Consider the following 26837-nt stretch of genomic DNA (forward strand, 5'->3'; position numbering starts at 1 on the left):
TGTATGTGTATATATGTACATATACTGTTTATGTCTCTGCTTCATCTGTCATTGAAAGAAGTATGTTCAAATCTTCTCCTAGGATTGTGGTTTTGTCTATTTCCCCTTTAAGGGCTTTCTGCTTTTTTGCAAGATTAAACATTTTTAAATGTTTGAAAATATCACACCAGTAGAGTTATTTCACAGAGGCAGAGGTTTGTTCCCATTGTTTCTCAGTGTCATACTGTACATTATGAAACTCATTAAGCAATTCTGTTTAGCTTCATATTGCTATAAACTGAGAGTTTTAGACAAGTATTTATAAAATATCTTTCTATAGTTGATTAGAGTCAATAAAATTACTTTCAGAATCTGACTACACTGAACTTAAGAAGGTGAAAAGCTGAATAGCTTTCAACAGACTGAACTAAGCCCTATCTGCTAAGAGAATAAGAACTGAAATTGAGGGCTTGCTGAACTGGGCCCCAAAATGTTACACATTAGAAGTTAGGTTGGCCTGGATTCAAACGCTCAGCTTCAAATCCTCCCATTCCTGACGGGATTGAGATGATCTGGGATTGCTAGTGCCCTTAGCCTACATTCCTACTAGAAACAACGGTAGGAAGATTAGGGCTCAAATAATACTCAAGTAGAAATAACTCAATTAGAAATAACCAGCACTCAATTAGAAGTAATCTGACATAAGACCACATGACTAAAGCCTAAGAGAAAAAATACACAATAGAAATATTCACAGGACACACAAATTTAGATTTGTCATACCTGTTTATTGTAACTATGAAATGTCCTATATCAAGTAAAAGCTTTTGCCATAAAATGTACCTTATTTGATATTAAAATAGCTGTATCAGCTTTATTTTAGTGTTGGTAAACACTTTTTCTATTATTTTACATTTAACCCTTCTATGCCTTATATTTATGGTGTCTCAAGCATTCTTACATTCTTTGTTTTTTACTTGGATTATTATTAAACAATCTTCATTGCAGTACTGTACTGACACTGTGAAGATAAAGTAAAATGAATCTGATCCATATTTATAATCTAGTATAGAGAATATTAATATGGATAAGCACAAATAACTGAACATATGAATGTAGTCAAACTCGTACCCTACTTGTTTATAAAGTTTGGCCTTCTTAAATGCAAAAGTTAGGTGATCTAAGACTTTTTTTTTAATTAAGAAACTAGAGCTAGATGAGTTTTCACTGTTCAACAGAGGAAAAAGGCTGGTATAGCTTTAAGGCTTTTAAAGAAGATCTCATTATAATTACTTAAAAAGCACAATTAAATCCTTCAAAATGCAAATATGCTTATCAGTAACTAGAAATGAGTATCACTTCTATATTTCCAGATAATATTACTATTCTAGACAAAAAGCACATTTTTAAAAATTGATAATTACACAGATATTTAAAGTTAATTTAATATATAATCAATTACTCCATGATTTATACTAATGGCAAGATTAATCCCCCAACACAAAAACAAAAACACATGTAGAACAATTTAATTTGGTGCCTGGAAAAGAAATGTTCCAGATAATAATACATCAGTGTTAAATTCCCTGATTTTGGTGTCTTACTCTTAAGCAATACACACTGAAAAATTTAGCAATAAAGAATTATCATGTCTTCAACTTTCAAATGGTTCAGAAAAAAATTATTCATAGACAGATGTGGGAGAGAAGAAGAGAAAATAAAACAAATGCGGAAATAATAGGGAATGTGGATGAAGGATACACTGGAGTTCTCTGTTCTATATTACTAATTGAAATTGTTTCACAATAGTCTTTTTGATCCAAGTGAAAATAAAAATAAAAATAAATGTTCCAGAGTAACCAGCGCCAACAACCACAGTAAAGAAAACAACAAACTCAAAAAGGCATACAATGGGGTGATGTGACTAATGCTCACACAAAGGGTCATGAATTTAAATTCTAATCAGAGAGAATGAGTAAGCTCCTGTCCAGAATGAACACTGCATCTCAGTATCAGTGAGTACATGAGAGTCTTCTCTCACCATCATTCAAGATTATAAATGGTTCTTTGAAATTAGGTATATACTTCTGTTAGAAATTCAAATAGATTTTCATCATACATTGTGTCACTATGGTATAAAAGTTAATATCATAATCATAAAATAAGTTTCATAATGTATCTCTGGGACCACATGCCTTAGATTAGCAGCCTACACAGTAAAAACAAAGATATTTTATTATGCTTCTCACATTAATATTAACAGGCTATTATTGCATATTAATAGTATTAACATATCAATTACGTAATATTAATGTATTTTGATAGACTACAGAGAGCATTTACATTATCCTGCTTTGGATGCATATAATTCATGTTATTTTTGGACAAAAATTATATTCAGCAGAAACAAATAATTGTGGTAGAAATATTTCATTTATTTATGAATTAACAGTCTACCATCCTTGGAGGTACAGTTTTACTTTAAACAGAAATATCAGAGAGATATTTGAAAATTGGTGAGAGTAAATCTTAAAAGTTATATGAAAAAAAATTTTTTTCAATTATGTGTGGTGATGAGTGTTAACTTATGGTTTCACAACATATACATACATCAAATCATTATGTTGTCACCTAAAACATTATATGTCAATTATACCTCAATTTATGAAAAAGCCAGTGAGCAGAAATATAATTCTGGTACATCATACATTAAAACATAAATTAGAGGGCTTCCCTGGTGGCGCAGTGGTTAAGAATCCACCTGCCAATGCAGGGGACACGGGTTCGAGCCCTGGTCCGGGAAGATCCCACATGCTGCGGAGCAACGAAACCCGTGCGCCACAACTACTGAGCCTGCGCTCTAGAGTCCGTGAGCCACAACTACTGAAGTCCACACACTGCAACTACTGAGCCCACGTGCCTAGAGCCCGTGCTCTGCAACAAAGAAGTCACCGCAATAAGAAGCCAGTGCACCACAATGAAGAGTAGCCCGCGCAGCAACAAAGACCCAACGCAGCCCGAACGCAGCCATAAATTAATTAATTAATTAATTTAAAAAACAAAACATAAATTAGAAATAACTCTTACGCACCTCCTGGATTCATGCTCAAGGTTTTTGCCTAAATAAGCACATTTCCCCAATATATTATAACATACCACATATTATATTTAAATGTCTATTATATTTATTTTTTTGAATTTTATTTATTTTTTATACAGCAGGTTCTTATTAGTTACCTATTTTATACATATTAGTGTGTATTTGTCAATCCCAATATTTAATAGATGTTTAAAAAGAGAAGCTCTAAGAAACCACTGCCTCATATCATATATTCAAACAAGAAGAACTATTATAAACAGGAGTACTCTTAATCGACCTCAGATTTACCAACAATTTCCATTAACTCTGTAAAACTAATATCTATATTAACCAGCATCCTGAAAGCTACTCTCTGGCTACTTTTTTTTTTTTTAATATAAATTTATTTATTTTATTTTTGGCTGCATTGGGTCTTCGGGCAAGCAGGGCCTACTCTTCGTTGTGGTGCCCGCGGGCTTCTCACTGCAGTGGCTTCTCTTGTTGTGGAGCATGGGCTCTAGAGCGCAGGCTCAGTAGTTGTGGCACACGGGCTTAGTCACTCTGCATAGCATGTGGGATCCTCCCAGACCAGGGCTCAAACCTGTGTCCCCTGCATTGGCAGGTGGATTCTCAACCACTGTGCCACCAGGGAAGCCCTCTGGCTACTTTTTGATATACCTGATACTTCTCTGATCTGTTGAGTTCAGAGTTTACCAAATGTCAGTCATAAATAAAGAGTATTTCATGAGAACCAAGTTGAATACTCTGGAAAAATATGAAAAAGCTAAGTTACTAAAAAATTTTGGTATGGGGCAAAGACAGTAATTATTTCAAGTGACTATACTTCATAATAACATTGATATTGTTATTCTGAAACTATTATACACATTAGGACAAAGCAAATTTGTCACAATGTTAATGTTATTTTTTTTTAAATAAAGATTTTCAACATACATGAGAAGAAAGTTACAAATATCAAAGAAGTAAGAATCTAAATTTGAATAGGAAGTACTGAACTCAGGATCTAAGACCTATTTTCTCTTAAAAATAAAACACATATTCTTAGTTCTCTTCATAAAGGCCTAGAAACAATTACCAACTTAACTAGTGCCCAGACTATTATTGCTAACCATCATTTCCTACTAAAAGTAACCAGGGGGCTTCCCTGGTGGCGCAGTGGTTGAGAATCTGCCTGCTAATGCAGGGGACACGGGTTCGAGCCCTGGTCTGGGAGGATCCCGCATGCCGCGGAGCGGCTGGGCCCGTGAGCCACAGTTGCTGAGCCTGCGCGTCTGGAGCCTGTGCCCTGCAGCGGGGGGGGGCCCGCGATGGAGAGAGGCCCGCGCACCGCGATGAAGGGCGGTCCCCGCACCGCGATGAAGAGTGGCCCCCGCTTGCCGCAACTGGAGAAAGCCCTCGCACGAACCGAAGACCCAACACAGCCAAAAATAAATAAATAAATAAATAAATAAGAAAATCCTTTAAAAAAAAAAAGGTAACCAGGGCTGCCTTGGAAAAACACCTGATTTTAGGTCTGGTGAATAAAATGTACAAAATGAACCTGGAATATGGTTCTTTACCACAAAACAAAGAAACTCTCAAAGATTTCTGGGGCACAGAAGCCAACTTGAAGGTTCCCATGACAAGTCCACTCTTCTGGTTTGCCCCTCTGGGCCCCCCTTTTTCAGTGTCTTTTATAGGCTCCTTGTTCTGCCTCTGGCCAATAAACATTTTTTTGTATTCCATTCTGGACTTACTTTGGTTGTCACTCGATTTCTGTCACATTTCCTTGCATTATCTTTTCTACTGACAAATTTTCAATACAAGTTTCTCTGCTATAACATGATGAGTTACTGAAAAAAATCCTCAGGTTCTACAAAACTGCACAGAGCTTATAAGAAAAATAGAGTTTCGGCAGTCTGCTCAAAACCTATACAACTTTGTAATCTGAGCGCTAACAGAAAGTATAAATGGTCCCAGGCCAGGGACTTGATTAGGACCACCAGCTCAATATGAACAAAGAATGCCACAGCAGATATTTAAAATGCACAAAAATAAAGTGGAAAGAGTGGCAATACTTTAATCAGAGCAGGACTGGCACATGCTGAGACAAAGCAGTGGAAGTACAGCTATAAGCCAGTGGGACCGCCATTAAACACCAAGTGCCAAGAGTTGAGGGTTCACCTTACAGTGGAGGTCCACCCAGAAACAGGCATTTGTTTGTGTGGATTTTTTTTTTAATTTTCTTAAAATACAGACAAGAGAATGCCTATTCACAGTACAGCAACTGAGGTAATTAAGCACTCTTTTCCTGTCTAGATGATTATACATCTACTGTCACTATCCTATCTCCCCTTGCCTAGAAAAAACTGCATATGAATCAATATAATTTTTGCATTATCCTAACATCATTTTCCCATTTACCAATCACTTATGAGCTAATTCATGTTGCAGAAGCACACACTTTGGAGCATACTGTGCCTCTGTAAGTCCTAAAGTTATACTTCCTGCCCAGGCAGCACCCTGGGTTCCAGATGTGCATAACCAACAAAACACTTTTGTTCAGACAAAACACTCCCACGTGGATAAGCCCACAGGTATTTCACACCTAACAAATTAAACTCATCTCCCTTCACTCTCCCCAACCCACTCCCCAGCCACACTTTCTCCCGAATCTTAAGTAAAGAGTCCACCATTCATCCCACTGCCCAGTCTAGAAACCTGGAAGTCATCCTTGCCTCCTTCTCCCCTTTATCTCTCACATCCAATACATCATCAAATCCCACCAAGTCTCCTCCTAAGTATCTCCCTTAAATCTATCTAATTTCCGCCCCCCTTCATTATCTCCACGCTAGTTCAAAGTCACCATAATCTCCCACCTGGATCCCTGCAAGAGCTTTCTGAATAATCTCTTTACAACCAATCGTAACCTCCCTACAACCTGTTCCTCCCACAAGAGAGCTCTCTGTCTAAAATGCACCATTCAAGCCATTTCCCTGGCTAAAAGCACTTTAAAATGGCTCTCCCTCTTGATCTCAGGATAAACAACTTATATCTAAGAGGTCTGATCTGGCTTCTTGCTTACCTCTCTAACCTTAGAACTGAACCACTATCTCCTTCATACTCTCAAATCTAGGCACACTTAACTTTCCCAAACATGAATTCTCTCATCTTCACATATACTATTATCTTCTCACTCACACACTATTCTTCTACACTGCATCAACCCCTTAACATGCTTGTACCAACCATAGCGCATTCCTCCACTATCCCACCTTGTTTGTCCCTGGCTGATTCCTCTTTAGGTCTCAGCTTAAATACAACTTCCTCCAGGGTGCTTTCCCTACACCATCTCCATCACTAAAGTACTCAGACATACACACACAGTTGAGGCCAGTACTCTTATGTATTTCCGGACAACTCTGTACCTGCTTCACAAGACAGTAAGTTCCATAAGGAAAGAAAATATATCTATCTTGCTCACTATTTTATCCCTAGAGCCTAACCAGTATCTAGTACATAGCAGACATCCAGTAATTTTTGCTGGTTGGGTGAAATAGCTGAGAACAACCTCATATTATCGCTAAAATCATAATGAACCTCTAGTTAGTCTTAAATCTCCTACCTCCATATATCCTTAGGAGAATGAGCTCATTTTATGGGCAAAAGGAGCTCCTCTGCCCCTTTCTTCTCTGTGAAATAATCTGATGCCTCCTCAGTAAGACACAGAGCCCTCTAGACCACAAATCATCCAACCCAACACAGTGGGGATAAAATGGAGGCAGGATGAGAATGGCACAGAGGAAAGGTGCCTGCCACTTGACCAAGAACCTAGGGTGCTTTCACACTTAAGAAGGAAATGAACCAAAAACTTGACCAATATGCCCACAAGAAATGGCCAAGGAAATGGAAAAGAACTCCCTGTAGATCTGAGAATCTGCAAGTCTGTGAAAGTTGCCGAGAATACCCATACTCCTGGAAAGTAAAAGTTCTACTTCCCAGAAATCAATACCTTAAAATGGGGATGGAGATGGGGCAGGGGCAGGCAGTAAAGCCAAGTTCCTGGTTAGTAAATGGAAGCACTTTCCGATTCTCTACTTAGATATGTTTGGGCTAAAAGTCAGGGTGAAAAGAGTAGAGGCAAGGAGAGAATAAAGGGCTCTATCTAATAAGACAGACAAGGGATGAGATGGAGTTAAACAGCATAGGAACATTTGTTAGAGGGCAATCCATTGTGTATTGAAAAATAGAACCCAATGCTTACCTATGAAAAAGGCTCACTGAGAAACTAAATAACCCTAAAAATCTATTATGAGAAATTCTGCAACTAAAAGCAACCCTTACTCTCCCCTAATAAAACAGAAGGAAATCTAAGGAGAGAGAATCCCATGGGGGAAAGGGAGGCACCTACCCTTCTCTATCAAGAAAAAGATCTCCATCCAGGCTTGGAGAAATTCCAACAGTGAACACAAATGAAAATGAATGCACATAAGTACATATTCTGAATGCTTAGAAATCCAAGGGAAATTTCTTCTCTATTCTTCCTTTCACAGATCCTGCCGTGTTATTAATCTTCAGTCTTAAAGGAGGCTCTTTTTCATATCTTTTTTTTTTGGCCATGCCACGGGATCTTAGTTCCCTGACCAGGGATCTAACCCGGACCCTGGCAGTGAAAGCACCGAGTCCTAACCACTGGACCACCAGGGAATTCCCCATATCCTTTTTTGTCTGATTTTTCTTCCTCTCCTAATACATTTTATTGCTTTCTCCATAACACAACTTTGCCTGTCAGTATAGTCCTTTTATTTTTACTTCCCAGGGCAACTGCACTGCAGTACCTTCCTTTAGTCTCTGACTGATCATCCTTTTTTTTTTTTTTTTTTAAGATTTTTTTGATGTGGACCATTTTTAAAGTCTTCATTGAATTTGTTACAATATTGCTTCTGTTTTGTTTTGGTTTTTTGACCGGGTGGCACGTGGGATCTTAGCTCCCCGACCAGGGATCAAACCCGCACCACCTGCATTGGAAGGCGAATTCTTTTTTTTTTTTAAACTTTTTTTTTAAAATTATTTATTTATTTATTTATTTACTTATGGCTGTGTTGGGTCTTCGTTTCTGTGCGAGGGCTTTCTCTAGTTGCGGCGAGCGGGGGCCACTCTTCATTGCAGTGCGCGGGCCTCTCACTATCGCGGCCTCTCTTGTTGCGGAGCACAGGCTCCAGACGCACAGGCTCAGTAATTGTGGCTCACGGGCCTAGGTGCTCCGTGGCATGTGGGATCTTCCCAGACCCGGGCTCGAACCCGTGTCCCCTGCATTGGCAGGCAGATTCTCAACCACTGTGCCACCAGGGAAGCCCGGAAGGCGAATTCTTAATCACTAGACTGCCAGGGAAGTCCCTGACTGATCATCCTTTATCTTTGCACATTTGCTTCAGGTCTAGTTTCATCACAGTTAACAACTGGCTGCTTCCACCCTAAACCCACAAAGGACAAATAAGAATCAGAGTTCAATGCATACCTGTCTCATATTCATGTATCTGAAATCAAGTAACCTTGATCTACACAAGCAGCCTTAGAAATAAGAATGTCTACCATTCTTATTAGACAAAAACGCTGTAAGGAAAGAAAATTACAGGACAATATTCCTGATGAACACAGATGGAAAAATCCTCAACAAAATATCAGGAAATCAAATTCAACAATACATTAAAAGGATCATATACCATGATCAAGTAGGATTTACTCCTGAGATACAAGAATGGTTCAACATATGTGAAATCAATGTGATGCACCACATTAACAAAATGAAGGATAAAATCATATGATCATCTCAATAGATGCAGAAAAAGCATTTGATGAAATTCAACATCCTTTTATGATAAAAACCCTCAACAAATTAGGTATAGATGGAATGTACCTCAACATAATAAAGTCCGTATATGACAAGCCCACAGCTAACATCATACTTAACAGTGAAAAGCTGAATGCCTTTCCTCTACGATCAGGAATAAGACAAGGATGCCCACTCTCACCACTTTTATTCACCATAGAAAGTCCTAGCCAGAGCAATTTGGCAAGAAGAATAAATAAAACAATCTAAATCAGAATAGAAGTAAAACAATCTGAAGATGACATGATATTATATATAGGAAACCCTAAAGATGCCACCAAAAAAATGTTAAAACTAGTAAACAAATTCAGTAAAGTTGCAGGATACAAAATTAATACACAAAAATCAGTTGTGTTTCCGTACACAAATAACTTTCAGAGAGAGAAATTAAGAAAACAATCCCATTTACAATTGGATCAAAAACAATAAAATGCCTAAGAATAAATTTAACCAAGGAGGTGAAAGAGCTATACACTCACAACTCTATGACATTGATGAAAGAAATTGAAGAAGGCACATATTATGGAAAGATATTCTGTGCTCACTGATCGGAAGAATATTGTTTAAATGTCCATACTACCCAAAGCAATCTACAAACTCAATGTAATCTCTGTCAAAATTCCAATGGCATTTTTCACAGATACAGAATAACCAAGACCTCAAATAGCCAAAGAAACCTTGAGAAAGAAAAACAAAGCTGGAAGCATCACACTTCCTGACTTCAAGTCATATTATAAAGCTACAGTCATCAAAACACTATAGTATTGGCATAAAAACAGACACATAGACCAGTGGAACCAAAAAAAAAAAAAAAAAGAGAGAGAGAGAGAGAGAACGTGCCCCAAAATAAAACCACACAATATGGTCAATTAATTTTCAACAAAGGAGTCAAGAATATACAATGGAGAAAGGACTATCTCTTCAATAAATGGTGTTGGGAAAACCAGATATCCACATGGAAAAAAATGAAACTAGACCTCACTGTATACACAAAAATCAGCTCAAAATGGATTAGACTTGAATGTAAGACCTGAAATCATAAGACTCCTAGAAGAAAACATAAGGAATAAGCTCCTTGATACTGATCTTGGCAATGATTTGGGGGATTGACACCAAACACAAAGGCAAAAAACCAAAAATAAACGTGAACTGCATCAAATAGAAGCTTCTACACAGCAAAGGAAATCATCAACAAATGAAAAGGCAACCTATGACATGGGAGAAAATATCTGCAAACCATACAACTGATCAGGGGTTAATATCCAAAATACACTCAGCCCTCCATACCCGCAGATTTAACCAACTGTGAATTCAAAATATTTGAGAAAAAAACTCCAGAAAGTTCCGAAAAGCAAGATTTGAATTTTGCTGTGCAACAGCAACTATTTACATTGTATTTTCACAGGATTTACATCGTATAAGTAACCCAGAGATGATTTAAAGTATACAGGAGGATATGCATAGGTTATATGCAAATACTACATCATTTTGTAGTAATTCTTCTCAAAAGAACATGTCTCAGTGACATTAATTGTGGCTAAACTCAAATCTGATTCAGTAGCTCCCATTTAACCGAGCACTAGTCAGTTTTCCATGTGGCTAGTTTGTGTCCCAAAAAGTCTTTTGGAGATTGTATATGCTCCCTGTTTCCAATCCAGTTCCCACTTCTTCTCTATTCATTAGAGTATACCCCTTCTAAAGTATGCCTTAAAACTTTTAATTTTCCATTATATTGATCACAAAATGCTTCTGCTTGCAGCATCTTTAGGACACTTGGAGAAACACAAAAACAATACCATATTGTAAACATATTTTGAGTTGGCTTGGGGGAGCTAATTTTGTTTCTACTGTAAAAGGCATTGCTAGGAAGAGAAAAGGGAGGAAGGGAGAGAGGAAGGGACAAAGAAAGGGAAGAAGGAAAAGGAAAGAAACTTAAAAGTTTTTAAAATCCAATTCAGTTGGGAGGGAAATGTAGGTAGTACTACACATACAGAATAAAAATAAGAATTTTTTCTGTTCTATATCTACTTAAAATTAATTTTAACTTTTAAAGCAAATTTGCCTTTCTGTTATATATTAACTTGAGAAAATATGACTAGATTTTTAAAATAAAGGGCAAAGGAAATTAAAATTCTTCCTTCTTAGGAAACAATGAATTATTCTTTCAAATTGCTATTCAAAAAATTTTTTGCCTCTTTCAAAAACATTGTAATGACATAATCTTACATACTTTTAATTAACCAAGTGGAGAACCACTCAGAAACATTTTTATTTTACTGTATACCAAAATATCAAGTAAACATTTGAATTTCTGAAATCTGAAACACAATAGAATTTAGTCATCCCCTCTACAAAGTGCTGTGTTACTCTTCATGGTAAACAACAAGAGACAGTAAAACTGTCATTTTCATTGCTGGAAAAATATTTTTTTCTATAGTAAAAAAGAAAAAATTAAATTAAATAAAAATCAAGCTCTATGGCGCCATCTGGTGGATTGTTCAAGTTTTCTTATAATTCTTTCTTATAAGAAACAATCCATTGATCAGAATCAAGATAAAGACAGAGATAAAACTATTTGGCTACCTTTTCGTAAGCTGTATTTGCCCTATCTAAGTCTCATACTTTTATATTAGGATTTAAAGTGTATCCATAAAACAATTACCTATAATACTAAAATTCTACTAAAAATTCTGAAAACAAAGGCCTTTTGAATAACAAACTGCGTGTCCTCAATACTTTATGGCAGTGGCTCCTAAGGTGAGGCACCCCCACTATCACGAGCATCATCAACATCATCTGGGAACTTTTAGAAATGCAAATTCTTAGGCCACACTTCAAACTGACTAAGTCAGCCTTTTTTTTTTTTTTAAAGTCCATTTTTATTTATTTATTTTTTTATTATATTTTATTTTTGGCCGCGTTGGGTCTTTGTTGCTGCACGCGGGCTTTCTCTAGTTGCGGTGAGCGAGAGCTACTCTTCATTGTGGTGCGCTGGGTTCTCATTGAAGTGTCTTCTCTTGTTGTGGAGCATGGGCTCTAGGCGCACGGGCTTCAGTAGTTGCAGCATGTGGGCTCAGCAGTTGCAGCACGTGGGCCCTAGAGGGCACAGGCTTCAGTAGTTGCAGCGTGTGGGCTCTAGAGTGCAGGCTCCGTAGTTGTGGCGCACGGGCTTAGTTGCTCCGCGGCATGTGGGATCTTCCCAGACCAGGGATCGAACCCGTGTCCCCAGCATTGGCAAGCGGATTCTTAACCACTGCACCACCAGGGAAGTCCCGAGTCTGCCTTTTAACAAGCTCTTGGATTCTGATACAAACTAACCTGTGAGAATCACTGCCTTCCAGACCTTGCATTTTGATATGAGCTAACCTGTGAGAACCACTGCCTTTTTGAAAAAGGTCCACAGCTAACACTGAACTACACACTAGTCAGGAATCGCTAGTAGTTCAGCAGTTCCTAACCTTAGTTTCACATTGGGATTACAAGGGAGCTTTAAAAATGCCCAAGTCCTGCTCCAATATGTGATTAATGGTTTGGGAGGTAAGTAAAGCCTGGGCACCAGGATTTCTGAAAGACTCTCAAGTGATTCTAAAATGCATCCAAGGTTGAGAGCCAACGATCTAGAGGATTACATTTTCAAAAGCTAGAGTTCACTGAGTCTTATATTAAGCAACGTTTGTAAATTGGACATGAAAAGTTAGCCTTCAAAACCAAGATACATATAAAATCCCATTACAAGGAAAAAGAACTGATTCACTTCCAGTCTGTAAATTTTACTCTTTCAAAGGCTACAAAGATGTTTTTTAAAGCAGAATTTTTTAAATAAACAATTTATTAAATATATACTGTGCATTCCCTAGTTGTTATGAGCATGCTAAAAAAAAAAGTAGTCCTCACCTTTATAGACCATCTAATATACTTGGGCATATTTCATAATAACTGACAATAAAGAATAAATGCCAAATTTGGAGTAAAGATTGAATGCACTGAGTCAATGAAGGAAAAAAATCACATCTAATCATAGTGGTATTTAAGACTGTTAAAAAATATAGAGTAGAACTTTCAGTCTTTAAAGATGAATTAGATGTAGAGTACATATGGGGCATTGTAGGTGGCAGACCTGATAGAAGAAAAGACACATAGGTTTGTTTGGGTTTTTTTAGGGGCAGGGCTGACAATATGTAATATAAGAGAACCTTTCTCACTGAGGGGTTCCTCATCTGAACCAGAGATCACTGCAAAAGACTTAACTATTTTCTCAATTTTTCCAAGCATGGTATATAACTGGTACCATTCTAGGATCACAGGGCAGAAATATGAATGCAGTTAATTCATTACATACAATCGATGTCTTGGGCACTAGTTCCCACTTAACGTGACTCAGAGTCACTTGGAGGACTTATTAAAACACATACTACTGGGCTCCACCCTCAGTTTGACTCATGTTTGTTCTCATCATTTTTATCCTTGTCCTTTTTTTTGGTGAGAGCTTCTCAGGTTTGTCCTCCACAGACACAACTTCATTATCTGTAATATGAAATTCCACTCCTTCTTATCTGTGACCTTCAAAGTGGAATGTCAGGTTCTGCTATTGCCTTTTAGTGTCCAGTCATCCTTCCTATGTTGCCTGTTCCCCCTTGTGACCTGCTGCCCTTTCATCTAAGCTTCTTGTCCACTTATGGGCTGTCTTTCCTATCTCACTGGAGCCACATAATTTTACATGTTATTACGTATGCCCAATGTGTTTTGTTTGCTTTCATTTTTTTTTTTCTGGTTCCTTTCACATTCGCAGGGGGCTCTTCCTTCAAGGCTTCAGATTATGTTCCTTCCTTTTGTTCTGCAGAATTGTTTCAGGGAGCTGTTATTTTTCCCATCTTCACACTTCATTGACAAAGAAAGCACAATCAACTCACGCTCAGCACCTGCCACAAGCTGAGAGGTATAGATTGCCCTTGATCCTGCTCCTAACCACAGGTGCTAATGGAGGCCCTTTCCCAAAATGATGTGCAGGATCTAAGCAATTCTGATGGATAGGGTGTTTGGGATTAACAGATGCAAACTATTAGGTGCAGAATGGATAAACAACAAGGTCCTACTGTAGAGCACAGGGAACTGTATTCAATATCCTGTCATAAACCGTAAGGGAAAAGAATATGAAAAAGAATGTATATATATGTATAACTGAATCACTTCGCTGTATAGCAGAAATTAACACAATATTGTAAATCAACTATACTTCAGTAAAACAAATTCAAAAAGAAAGATCTAAGCAATTCCAAGTGCCCAAGAGACTTCATCTAGTGTGTGGTTTTCCTAGAAAGAGGGGGACATCTCCCAATGACTAAATGTTTGAAATACTGAACAAGTTCAATCTTTGAAATTCCACCCTTCAGCTTCCTACTACCTTCTTAAATCCTACCTTTTACTGCCATGAAGACCTATTCTGACTTCTCACTTCTTTAAAGGCTTGTCTTTGTTATAGCCAGTGCCACACACTGGAACAATTTTTCTGTAATTATTTCATGTTCTCTCCAACTCCTTATCAAATTATTCAAAGCCAGTGAAATCTAAGATTTATTTATTTTGCATCTGTGCTATTACAAAGATTTGTCAACTGATAGAAATGCACTTTCAGAGAACTTCAAAAAGTATCCAAACACCTTCACTAAGGTGAGATTTTGTGCAGTAGATATAACTTAGGAACCACATCTCCACTATTCAGAGTCTAAAAAAACCTCAACATTCCAGTTTCTTTTCTGAAGCTGTTGAAAGCAGTCAGTTTACTTATAAGTAGAAAAAGGACTCTACATAAGAAAAAAAAGGATCAATTTTGTTAGTTAAGAAAGCTTACTAATTCAAGAAGCTGAAATAGCATAGAACATAATTAAGAACGTATTTTTTTGGGTAAAGCAAATATTATATCCCAAACCTGCAAAGCTCCAAACATGACTTTGTTTCAACTTCTATTGTATTACATTCATTGTCTCACTTCTGTTTAATAATTAACTTATTTTTAATACAGCTCACATAACAATGATAAGAGTAAACAGTCTACTTACCCCACCCATTGTAATTCCATGAATAAGTGCAATATATGGTTTCTGGCAAGAATCTAAAAGAAATAGAGCTGTAATTAGTTACAATGCTTAAAATACATTTTCTTTTTCCAAACATCACATGTTACATGAACTCTGAGTATTTTCCCTAAGAAATTTTTGCAAGAAATATCAAAGTAGACTAAACATATGGCTTATAAAATATGTTCTTTTTAAAACATCAGTCCATACACAATCCTGGTCATCTATTCATTATTATGAAAAACTCAACACCTCAATTTGAAACAAATGAAAGCCTATATAACTCAGCTATTGAGAAAAACAATATTTGCCTTATAAGCCACTGATGTTTATGTAACACAGTTGTATTTTAAAGAACATAATTTGTCTTCTATACATCTAAAGAAGTATCTGGATACAAAGAGAAGTGCAGCATACAGGAAAAAGCAAGGACTGGGAATTAGAAGACCCAAATTTTAGTCTCAGCTTTGTCACTAACTGGCAATTCAACTATATTCAATATATATACTGGCATTACTTATATACTGGCAATTCAATATATATATGTGTATACACACATACGCATATAAGTTATATGTATATATGCCTATCATACATGCGTATATCATGTATATAATATATAGATAAGTTTCCTTATCTATTAAATGATGAGATTTGCCTCAGAAGTTCCTTCCAGCTCAAAAATCCTGTAAACTTTTACTCTGTTCCTTTCCCTCTGAAGAGGAAGTTGTGCACAACATAATATAAATCACTGTACTTCTATTACAGCTTGTTGCCAATATAACTTCCTTACCAAAGACCAATATAAAAGTGCAGTTTTGATCCACCTAGCAGTTCTATAAATATTCCCAATCTGCCAAATGAGCCACTGAAGTACAATTCTAATTTAACATTCACAAGGACTTCCACAGCCCTCAATTTTTAACTATAATTCCCTAGAAACAATGGAAACAAATGTCTCTATTGATTGGAGTGGACATGCATACAAATATACCATTTCAGCTACAGATACACATATTTTAGATATGAAATATCAGAAGCTAATTGATGCAGGAACACAAGGCCAGAATCTGTCAAATTCCTTAACAACTAAAATATGTCATTACAATGTATAGAAATTATATCTGGAAGGCTTTCTCTCTGTATATTAACATTTTACCAAACTCTTCTCAAACTGCTTAGAGGTTTTCTCCCCTCTCCTTTTATTTAGTATAGAACTGCACTGTCTAATATAGTAGCCAATAGCCAAATGTAGTTATTTAGATTATAATTAATTACAATTAAACAAAGGTAAAATTCAGTTTACTGATCACAGTAGCCCCATTTCAAGTGCTCATTAGCCATGTGTGGCTAGTAGTGATCATATTGCACAGCACAGAAACAGAATACTTTTATCATTACAGAAAGTACTATTGGACAGCGCTGGTATGAATTTTTAGAATGAATAAAACATCCTAAGTAAAACCTGATCTGGAGAATTATAGACTCAAAGAAATGAGAGCTCTCCATTCAATGTGGCTCACTGAGTTAAACTGGGCAACAGCCTCTTCTCCCCACTCCTACCTCAAAGACATAAAAACTCTAGAAAAAAATTTTGTTTTCAATGTATATCCAAGTTCAAAGCCAAACAAGGGAAATCCTCAGGTGCCAGAAACAAACTCAAAGCTAATAGCTGTGTGGAAGCTATAGCCAAAGATGATGAGTGAGTGTGTGTGTGTATCTGTTCTGAGTCAGGAATAACATGGGCCACACATAACATGCTATGAGTTAATACCTGCATAAAGCCTCACAGTAGGAAGAGCTATACGATTTGTAAAACATAGCTAGAAAAACTCTATCTGCTGATCCTAAAACTCAGTAAGCTCCTGCCCAGGAGAGGAAGAGAAAAAGTCAGAAAAGTGGATGCTCAAGCACTGGACCACTACAACTGAACAAACAAAAGAAAATACCCCTAACAAATTTGGAATAGAAGTAACGTCTGTAACTTGGTAAAAAGTGTCTACAAAATGATTATATACTAAAGAATGAAATTTTAAAAGCTTTCCCATGGAAATCAGAAATAAGACAACACCACAATCATTCAGCATTATAATAGAGGTCCTAGCCAAAATATAACAAGAAAAGTCATAAGTATAAAGACTGGAAAGAGATGAAAAAAATTATGTGTAGATGGTAAAATTGCCAATGTAGAAAAGCCAAGAGAACCTACAGAAACATCATTAGAACTGATAATAAATTTCAGCAGGGTTGCTGGATGTAAGAACAAAATACTAAAATCAAAAGCATTTCTACATGCTAGAAATAGTCAATTAGAAAATGTAATAAGAAAAATTACTATTAAACGTAGTAACAAAAAAAAATAAGCTGTCTAAAAATAACACTTAAAAAATCTTTTTTGGGGCTTCCCTGGTGGCGCAGTGGTTGAGAGTCTGCCTGCTAATGCAGGGGACACGGGTTCAAGCCCTGGTCTGGGAAGATCCCACATGCCGCGGAGCACCTGGGCCCGTGAGCCACAACTGCTGAGCCTGCGCGTTTGGAGCCTGTGCCCCGCAACGGGAGGGGCCGCGATGGTGAGAGGCCCGCGCACCGCGATGAAGAGCGGTCCCTGCACCGCGATGAAGAGTGGCCCCCACTTGCCGCAACTGGAGAAAGCCCTCGCACGAACCGAAGACCCAACACAGCCAAAAATAAATAAATAAATAAATAAAGTAGCTATAAAAAAAAAAATTTAAAAAAAAAAAAATCTTTTTTTTTCTTTATGGAGAAAATTATAAAACATTATGAAAGGACATGAAAGTCAATCTGATGAAAATGTTCTAAAACTGATTAATGGCAACGACTGCATAAGCTTATTAAATATCAAAATAATTTTAAAATTCATTTGAATTTTTAAAAACCAAAAAAAAAAAAAAAATTCATTTGAAAAATCAAAAGTCCAAGAGTAGCCAAGAAAATCTTGAAAGAAAACAAGGGTAACTTGTCCTACCAGAGACAGACATATCTTAAAGCTATAATAATTTTGACACTGTAGTTTTATCATATGTACAGACAAATAGGCCAATGAACAAAGTTGCCCAGAAACAGTCCTGGTCACATATAAGAACTTGATATATGATAGAAGTATCATTAAAACCAGTGAGGAAGGGCTTCCCTGGTGGCGCAGTGGTTGAGAATCTGCCTGCCAATGCAGGGGACACGGGTTCGAGCCCTGGTCTGGGAAGATCCCACATGCCGCGGAGCAACTAGGCCCGTGAGCCACAACTACTGAGCCTGCGCGTCTGGAGCCTGTGCTCCGCAACAAGAGAGGCCGCGACAGTGAGAGGCCCGCGCACCGCGATGAAGAGTGGTCCCCGCTCGCCGCAACTAGAGAAAGCCCTCGCACAGAAACGAAGACCCAACACACCCAAAAAATAAATAAATAAATAAATAAATAAATAAATTAAAAAAAAAAAAAAAAAAAAAAAAAAAAAAACCAGTGAGGAAAACAAGGACTATTCAATCAAAGGCATTACAACTTCTGGCTTTCTAGCTGAAAAGTAAAAGTTAGATGATGTCACATGCAAAAAAATTCCAAGCACTTTAAAGACTTAGAGTATAAAGAAACAAACTATTAAAAGAAAATATAAAAGAACATCTTAAAAACCTCCATGTTATTAAGCGTTTTTTAAATGCAAATAGCAGAAATCATAAAGGAAAAGAATGAATACATTTCATCTCAAACAAAAACTTGTATATATCAAAAGATAAAGTAGCAGACTGAGAGAAGTGTATTTATAATATATATGATCTACAAAAGTGAAGAATCAGAATACATAAAGACCTATAAAATCAGTAAGAAAAAGACAATCCAAAAGAAAGATAAACAAAGGATGAAACTGAAAAGAAAATCTAAATGATTAACATAAAACACCTTCTACCTCACCTGCGTCCAATGAAGTACAAATTAAGACCACAATAAGATATCAAGCATGCAAAGTTTAAAAACAAAAAATGATAGAAAGAACATGTAGAAAATAAAGTCTTATACTTTATAGAAGAATTTGGAAACACACTGAAGATACATAAACTCTATGATCCATCCATTCGACTTCTATTATTTCTAGAAATTTCTGCACATGGGCACTAAGGGTGTACATATAAGGGCGTAACAATCTGTATTAGTAAAAAGCTGAAATAATCTAAAATAACCACTAATATAGAATAGATTAATATGGGGTAATTGAATAATATAAAAACAGTTACATTCCATGTTATTAAAAACTTATGGGGGCTTCCCTGGTGGCGCAGTGGTTGAGAATCTGCCTGCCAATGCAGGGGACACGGTTCGAGCCCTGGTCTGGGAAGATCCCACATGCCGCGGAGCAACTAGGCCCGTGAGCCACAACTACTGAGCCTGCGCGTCTGGAGCCTGTACTCTGCAACAAGAGAGGCCGCGATAGTGAGAGGCCCGCGCACTGCGATGAAGAGTGGCCCCCACTTGCCGCAACTAGAGAAAGCCCTTGCACAGAATCGAAGACCCAACACAGCCATAAATAAATAAATAAATAAATAATTTTTAAAAAAAAACAAAAAAAAACTTATGAATGGTATACACAGTAAGAAAGTACTTATGCAAATTTCAAAAACACAAAGTAATACTACTTTTGTTCATAAATATGTAGTAAAAATATAAAGTACAGTCTAACTGGATGTGCTAAAAACTAATGACAATGGTTGCTTCTGAGGAGGGATACTGGTTGCTTCTGGAGAAAGAAATGGCACTGAAGCAAGCAATGAAGTAGACTGAACAGTAATTTAAAAACTCATAGTATTCTATTTAATTTAAATAAATCTCAAAACATCAAGCAAAAATAAAATATAGTGGTCTATTCATTCTGGGCTGGTGGGTACACAAGTATTTATTATATTATTCCCTGTAATTTAACATTTGAAACACATGCTTGATAAATGTAACTACTGTGTCACTTCCAATGAAATCTGGAATGATGACTATAAAGAAATTTCATCCCAGAGTTCCTGAAGAATTCAGAAATGACACTTCATTTTATAGAGAAAACTGGCACCCAAGTTTTTTGTTTTCCAAGAAAGCCAACCATATGATCAGAATCCATGTTTCCATATTGATTATATGGCAAAGAGTAGTTAAGTATACCCTATTTAATAATCAAGTATGAATTGTTCTGGAATGAGCAGTCAGACTACTTTAATCAAGTTTATTCCTGGCACAAAGTATATAAAAGATTAAACAAGAGTGTCTGTTGATTACATTTTAACAATTCATACTGTGCAGCTTATGTCTTGATTCCAGTTTCAAAGCTCTCAGCAGAGCACACATACCAATAGCATTGTTCAGCATATATTCTTCTCTGAAGAAATCTTGAGCTATCTTCTGATTTGCCTTTCTAGCTTCTGAGATCACTACAATAAAAAAAGAAAAAAAGAAGGACTACAAATCAAAAAAAGTGTTTTCCAGTCAATATAGTCAAATAGAAAAATTTTAAATACTGTGACAGTAAGTACCAGGGGGAAAGTCTACAATGGCTTGTTAAGGTTCTGAAGTCACCCATGCCACGGACATATTATAGTTAGCCCCAAATCCATAGTCCAATGTCAGAACTTCAAGGCAAAAATTCTTATTCAGAACTTCTTACAAAGTGTTATACTTAAATTATAAGTTATATATTGGTACAAAATACATTTTCTTTTGACTATTTTCTGTAGCACCTAAATGAATGTTTGCTGGATACATGTTTCCTTTGGTAATATATCTTAACACAAAGTACATTATACATATACACACAGAGAAATATATGCACATGTGCATGCACACACACACAGAGTTCTATATATTCCCTCTAGTTAAATACTTCTGCCACATTCATTTCACCATGGAACATTTGCTGAGCATCCACCAGGTACCACACACTGTTTTCAGTGCTGTAGATAACAAGACAGCAATATAAGACGGCTGCCCTGGAGTTCAGACTAGTAAGACAGACTACTGAGCTACACTCCTTGTGTCATGCCCACTGTAAGGCTGGGGTGCCGTGGGAATGTGAGCATAAGAGATGTAATTAAAAGAAGCCTTCCCAAGGACTTCCCTGGCAGTCCAGTGGTTAGGACTCCATGCTTCCACTGCAGGAGGCACAGGTTCGATCTCTGGTCAGGGAACTAAGATCCTGCATGGCACACGATGCACCCAAAAAAAAATAATTAAAAAAAAAAAAAAGAAGAAGGCTTCCCAGAAGAGAGAACTCTGAGCCAAATGTGAACAGGTAAGGATTTCCTAAAAATGAAGTTCCTGAAAAGTGAAAAGTTCTGAGTAGAGAAAGGAGTACCTACAAAGGCACACAGGCAAGAAAGAATAAAATCAAGAAACAAGTAGTTTTAAAAGACTAAAGGAGAATGGTAAAAGGTGAGGCTAAGAAGGTAAATGAGATAGTAATATCCTTATTTATTAATATCAATGGAAATATAACCTCTCAAAGATATTGCTACAGCATACAAATGCCTGTCTTAATAAGCAGGTGCTCAGTAAATATCTTAATAATAAATAACAATCAAATGGTTTCATTTGTATTGCAATTTTCTATTATCCAGCGTTCCATAGTCCAATCTACTGTACTCCTACTATAGTCAATGTCAAAACCATCATCAAACCTCTCTTCCATACACTTCAAGCTCATATGCTTTTCCTGTCTAAGTCCTATGAGAATTACCTACTAAAATACAAATTAAATATATAATATATACATTTACTTCTTTTATGGGAAAGAATTACATAAAAACTGTTGACTATTAATAGATTTTTAGACTAACTTCAGAACTCTGATATAGCTTCCTTCAAAATGTTCCAACCAAATACTGACTTTTTTTCTTGGTTTTTAAAAAAAAAAGGTTTGGGGAATTCCCGGGTGGTCCAGTGGTTAGGACTCAGTGCTTTCACTGCCGTGGCCCGGGTTCAGGCCCTGGTGGGGGAACTAAGATCCTGCAAGCCACATGGGGTGGCCAAATAAATAAATAAATAAAAATTTTAAAAATAAAAATAAAAAAAGGTTTGATATCTAGTTTTGTCATTCTGAGGCTTTCATTGATAAAACCCCTAAAATCCTCATCTATTATCTTTTATCATTTCTACCCAATACTAAAAGAAAAGGAGTGTAAATTGCATTGCCTGTGGAATAAAGCTCTTTTATCTCAGAAATCTTCTGAGATTTCCTTCTAATCTTATTCTAACCAATCAGTTCCATATAAATTAAATGATGTTTAGTAACATCATTTAAAAATTTTTTGTCAGGACTTCCCTGGTGATGCAGTGGTTGGGAATCCACCTGGCAATGCAGGGGACATGGGTTTGGGCCCTGGTCTGGGAAGATTCCACATGCCTCAGGGCAGCTAATCCCATGCGCCACAACTACTGAGGCTGCGCTACAGAGCCCGTGAGCCACAACTACTGAAGCCCGTGAGCCTAGAGCCCATGCTCCACAACAAGGGAAGCCACCACAATGAGAAGCCCACGCGCTGCAACAAAGAGTAGCCCCTGCTCGCCACAACTAGAGAAAGCCCATGGGCAGCACTGAAGACCCAAGACAGCCAAAAATAAAATAAATAAATTACAAAAAAAATTTTATTTTTCAGAGTGCCCACTTACTGTCTTGAGCTGTGATGTTTAAAAGAAACTAAATTTCCTAGACTTGAAATCTGTTGCTTATACATGTGAACTAGAATAATTCTAGAATTTTTAACTGTATTTCCAAACAGCAATATAAAGTTAGGCCTATATGCAAAAAGAGCTCACAGTCAGAAGAAGCTAAAATCAATACATAAGGCTCTGCCCATCTGTAAACTGACAAGATCGAAAGCCCAGCTCTTGAGGAAAGATTAATTCCAGGCTGAAAAACAATGTTTTAAAAATATTTAAAGAGTAGGCAAAACAAATTCAAAAAACAATTCAGTTAACAAGTCAGTCAAAACAACTGAAAATTTTAAAGTGAAATTTTAAGACTCAGTTATTTTAAATTTAATAGATATTTGAAATTATGTCCTGAATCAAGCTTGTTTCTTCCTATTTCAAATGTAATGGTTTACATAAGATTATAAATTTGGTAAATAGATCAACCTGAACATTATCATCTTAACACAATACAAAAAATATAAAAAATAAAACACAAAGATAAAAACCATCCCAGGGGGGCTTCCCTGGTGGCGCAGTGGTTGAGAATCTGCCTGCTAATGCAGGGGACACGGGTTCGAGCCCTGGTCTGGGAAGATCCCACATGCCACGGAGCAGCTGGGCCCGTGAGCCACAATTGCTGAGCCTGCGCGTCTGGAGCCTGTGCCCCGCGACGGGAGGGGCCGCGATAGAGAAAGGCCCGCGCACCGCGATGAAGAGCGGTCCCCGCACCGCGATGAAGAGTGGCCCCCGCTTGCCGCAACTGGAGAAAGCCCTCGCACGAACTGAAGACCCAACACAGCCAAAAATAAATAAATAAATAAATAAATAAATAAATAAATAAGAAAATCCTTTAAAAAAAAAAAAAAAAAAAAAAACCATCCCAGGAACCTACCAATTCCATAAGAAACAAAACTCAAAATGTTTCCAGTATATATAAAATACTGAAAAGTTTTCAGTATATATAAAATACTGACAACCAGCGGTAATAACATTTCTTCTCTTTTGTCTTTTGTTTTTAATAGTTAAATATGTACAGATTGACCTAAATAATTAGAAAGATAAGGAGAATTAATCTTTTTATTTATCTCAGCATGTTTATTTAAACACAAAAAAATATTGATAATATAATAGGATAAATACTACAATTAAGTGCATTCTTGCTTTGGGATCATGAACAATGGGAAAGCACAAAGTCATGGAAATATGTGACAGCATGTCATGTTTGGAGAATGGCAAGTCACTCAACATGGCCAGGTTGTCAGGCTTATGTGATAAACTGAATTGCTTAATAACAGCTATTCTAAAATAAAAAGCAGAATCACATACCATAACTGGACATTTTGTTCAGGATGATTCAGGGAAAGAGACAAGATACCTGAAGGGCACGTATGTAGTTAAAAAAAAAAAAAAAACAGCTGCTATTCTCATTTTTCTATTAACTACAAGAGGTAAGTCTTTAAATTTTTTTCTTTTTCTAAGTTAACCACATTAAAAATGTATTAACTGTTTAACAAAAAAAAATTCTAGAAAGTAAAGCAAATTACAAAGTACCACAAAAATTTGCTAATACCTTATCAGTTTTATTGGGGGAAAAAAGCATTTAGGTGAGAAGGGAAAAAAGTTTTTACCTCTGATATCACCTCCAGCACAGAAAGCCTTTCCACCAGCTCCCTTTATGATGATCAGGAAAGCTTCCGGATCTTGTTCCCACTTCTATCCAAATGTAAAAGAAGATGGTATAAGCATATCATAAATACAAACTCATTAATGATATATCTATATGCACATAAACACATGTGTATATATAGACATATGTGGATATATACAAAGCATAAGCTTTATAAAACATATCCAGAAAAATGGATCCCAACTTCATTTTCTTTTCTGACATAAATTAGAGGCTATCCCAACAAAGTTGCTAGATGAGTGAATTTTGTGATCCAAATTTGATGATGGCAACTGAAATCTTTGCCACGACAACTTTGAGACCAAGGTGAAAAAATATGGGCCTAATATATTGTCAGGTTGGAAAAATAAAATAAAGAGGGGCAGAACATAAGAAGAAACTTGGAGCCTTGTGAAAGTGGAAGAGGCTGTCTTCTGAGGCAATGAACTCCCTGTCACTAGGGGTGCTCCAGGATAACCACTTAGGAAAGTGCTGAGGACTCTAGAAGCGATGGGGCTTGGGTGCTGATCCCAGACAGCCAAGTGATTCTATGGGAGAGAATATCAGAAATATTCTCTAAGGATATACTTTCAGAAGGATCCATATGATTGCTTTCAGAAAATTACAAACCTTTAGCTGTGGATAAATCTGCCGAATCATACTAAGATTCAGTGCATTTAGGAACTTTGGTCTGTTTAGTGTTATCACTCCTGCACAACCTTTTCTTTCCAATAGGACTTCTGCTGCTGCATCTGTGTGCTTAGACATTCTCTGTGTAAACAAAGAATAACTTTAGGATAAAATTCATTAAGTTTTTGTCACAAGTCAACATCAAAACATACATTAAATACAAATCTTTCACACAATGTTACGGTTAGCTAATCGAATGGATAACTCAGTACATCTGACCAAGTTTTCTAAAGTTATTTGGACTCTGTAGACAGACAATTCCAAAGCAAACTACATATACCTCTTACATCTCTTAATTTTTATTTCTGAGTGAACTCAGTCAACTGATTTAAAATAGAACCCAGTCCATGGGACTTCCCTGGTGGCGCAGTGGTTCAGAATCCACCTGCCAATGCAGGGGACACAGGTTCGATCCCTGGTCTGGGATGATCCCACATACCACGGAGCCACTAAGCCCGTATGCCACAACTACTGAGCCCGTGTGCCACAACTACTGAAGCCCGGGCGTGCCTAGAACTCGTGCTCTGCAACAAGAGAAGCCACCGCAATGAGAAGCCCACACACTGCAACGAAGAGTAGCCCCCGCTCGCCACAACTAGAGAAGGCCCTCGTGCAGCAACGAAGACCCAATGCAGCCAAAAATAAATTAATTAATTTAAAATTTTTTTTCTAAAAAAATAAAAATAAAATAGAACCCAGTCCTAGAATTTCTTGGACTATGAAATACTCTTAAATCTTTATTACTGTATACCAAAGCAATATGTTAGGTACTTGGAAATCAAAGATGAACAGAGAGGGCAAATAATTCTGACTACAGTAGCTACCAACAATTTGGGGAAAAAAAAAAAGTGATATTTAACCTAGGCCTTGATATATGCCAAGAAAAAGAGGGGTGAAAATCCTGGAGAGTAACACATTCTAAAACATGAACAGTGAATATCTGGAAATGTTAAGACGTTAAACATGAGTGGAATAAAGGCTGATTGAGAAAATGAGTGATAGGAAAGTAGGCAGAATAAGTAGTTTAAGGCCAGATTATAGAATGAGCTTACGAAAGCATATAGTTGTGAAGAACTTGTCTATACACAGTTCTTAGGGCCTCACGCACCATGGTGAGTGAGGCAAGTGGCACAGTTTGAGTGGCTTATTTTGCTCCCCTTCAATACTCAGTGCTTCTACTTCCTTGATTAAACCCTCACTCATATGAAAAGACAGATGATAGACTAAAAAGCTGTACTTTTCAGATACCTACATCATTCTGAATTTTAAAGTAAAACAGATTTCATATTATACAAACATGTTACACACAAGTATTAATAAACTTTCATCTCTCTCCATACTAAATAAATTTCATTTTTGCTTGAACCAAGTCAGATTCCCCACCCCAAAAAAAAAAAAAAAAGTTTCATGACTGTTTCCACTGAACAACTTTACATAAATTATCACCTAATATCAGAGACAATCCTTTAAAACTCTATTATTTGGTTTCAGCTCAGAGATGTTGAGAGCTGAAAAGATGCGTCTCCTGACCTTGTAACAAGAAAAAAAGGTGAACAGACTGAAAATTAATGGCTTTGGTGAACTCAGTCAGAGACAGGAGGTCACAGGGCAAACAGCCCCGTAATAAAATCTGGAGAGACAGGTGCCTTCAGGGAGATGCAGGACCAGTATATGTGCTTAAGCTCAGGCAGAAGCCCTAAGGAAGATTAACTAGAATTTTTAATGACTTGCTAGAGGTCAAGTGTGGGCAAGTGTGACAGTATGGAGCTCCTGGGGGTGGCGGG

The 26837-nt window shown here is 36.9% G+C and overlaps 1 protein-coding gene across 3 annotated transcripts in view; it reads right to left on the minus strand.

Annotated features, from left to right (window-relative positions):
- HIBCH (3-hydroxyisobutyryl-CoA hydrolase) overlaps positions 1-26837 on the minus strand; it is a 94024-nt gene that overhangs the window by 47581 nt on the left and 19606 nt on the right. For all 3 annotated transcript variants that reach the window (XM_057551497.1, XM_057551495.1, XM_057551496.1), the window contains exons 3-6: positions 24994-25134; positions 24326-24410; positions 20360-20440; positions 15005-15057 (exon numbers count right to left, since the gene is read on the minus strand). In XM_057551497.1, the coding sequence (XP_057407480.1) occupies positions 15005-15057; positions 20360-20440; positions 24326-24410; positions 24994-25134 (360 nt within the window). The remainder of the gene's footprint in view (positions 1-15004; positions 15058-20359; positions 20441-24325; positions 24411-24993; positions 25135-26837) is intronic.

The sequence above is a fragment of the Balaenoptera acutorostrata genome, chromosome 8 (assembly GCF_949987535.1).
Source record: "Balaenoptera acutorostrata chromosome 8, mBalAcu1.1, whole genome shotgun sequence".
NCBI classification, from domain to species: domain Eukaryota; kingdom Metazoa; phylum Chordata; class Mammalia; order Artiodactyla; family Balaenopteridae; genus Balaenoptera; species Balaenoptera acutorostrata.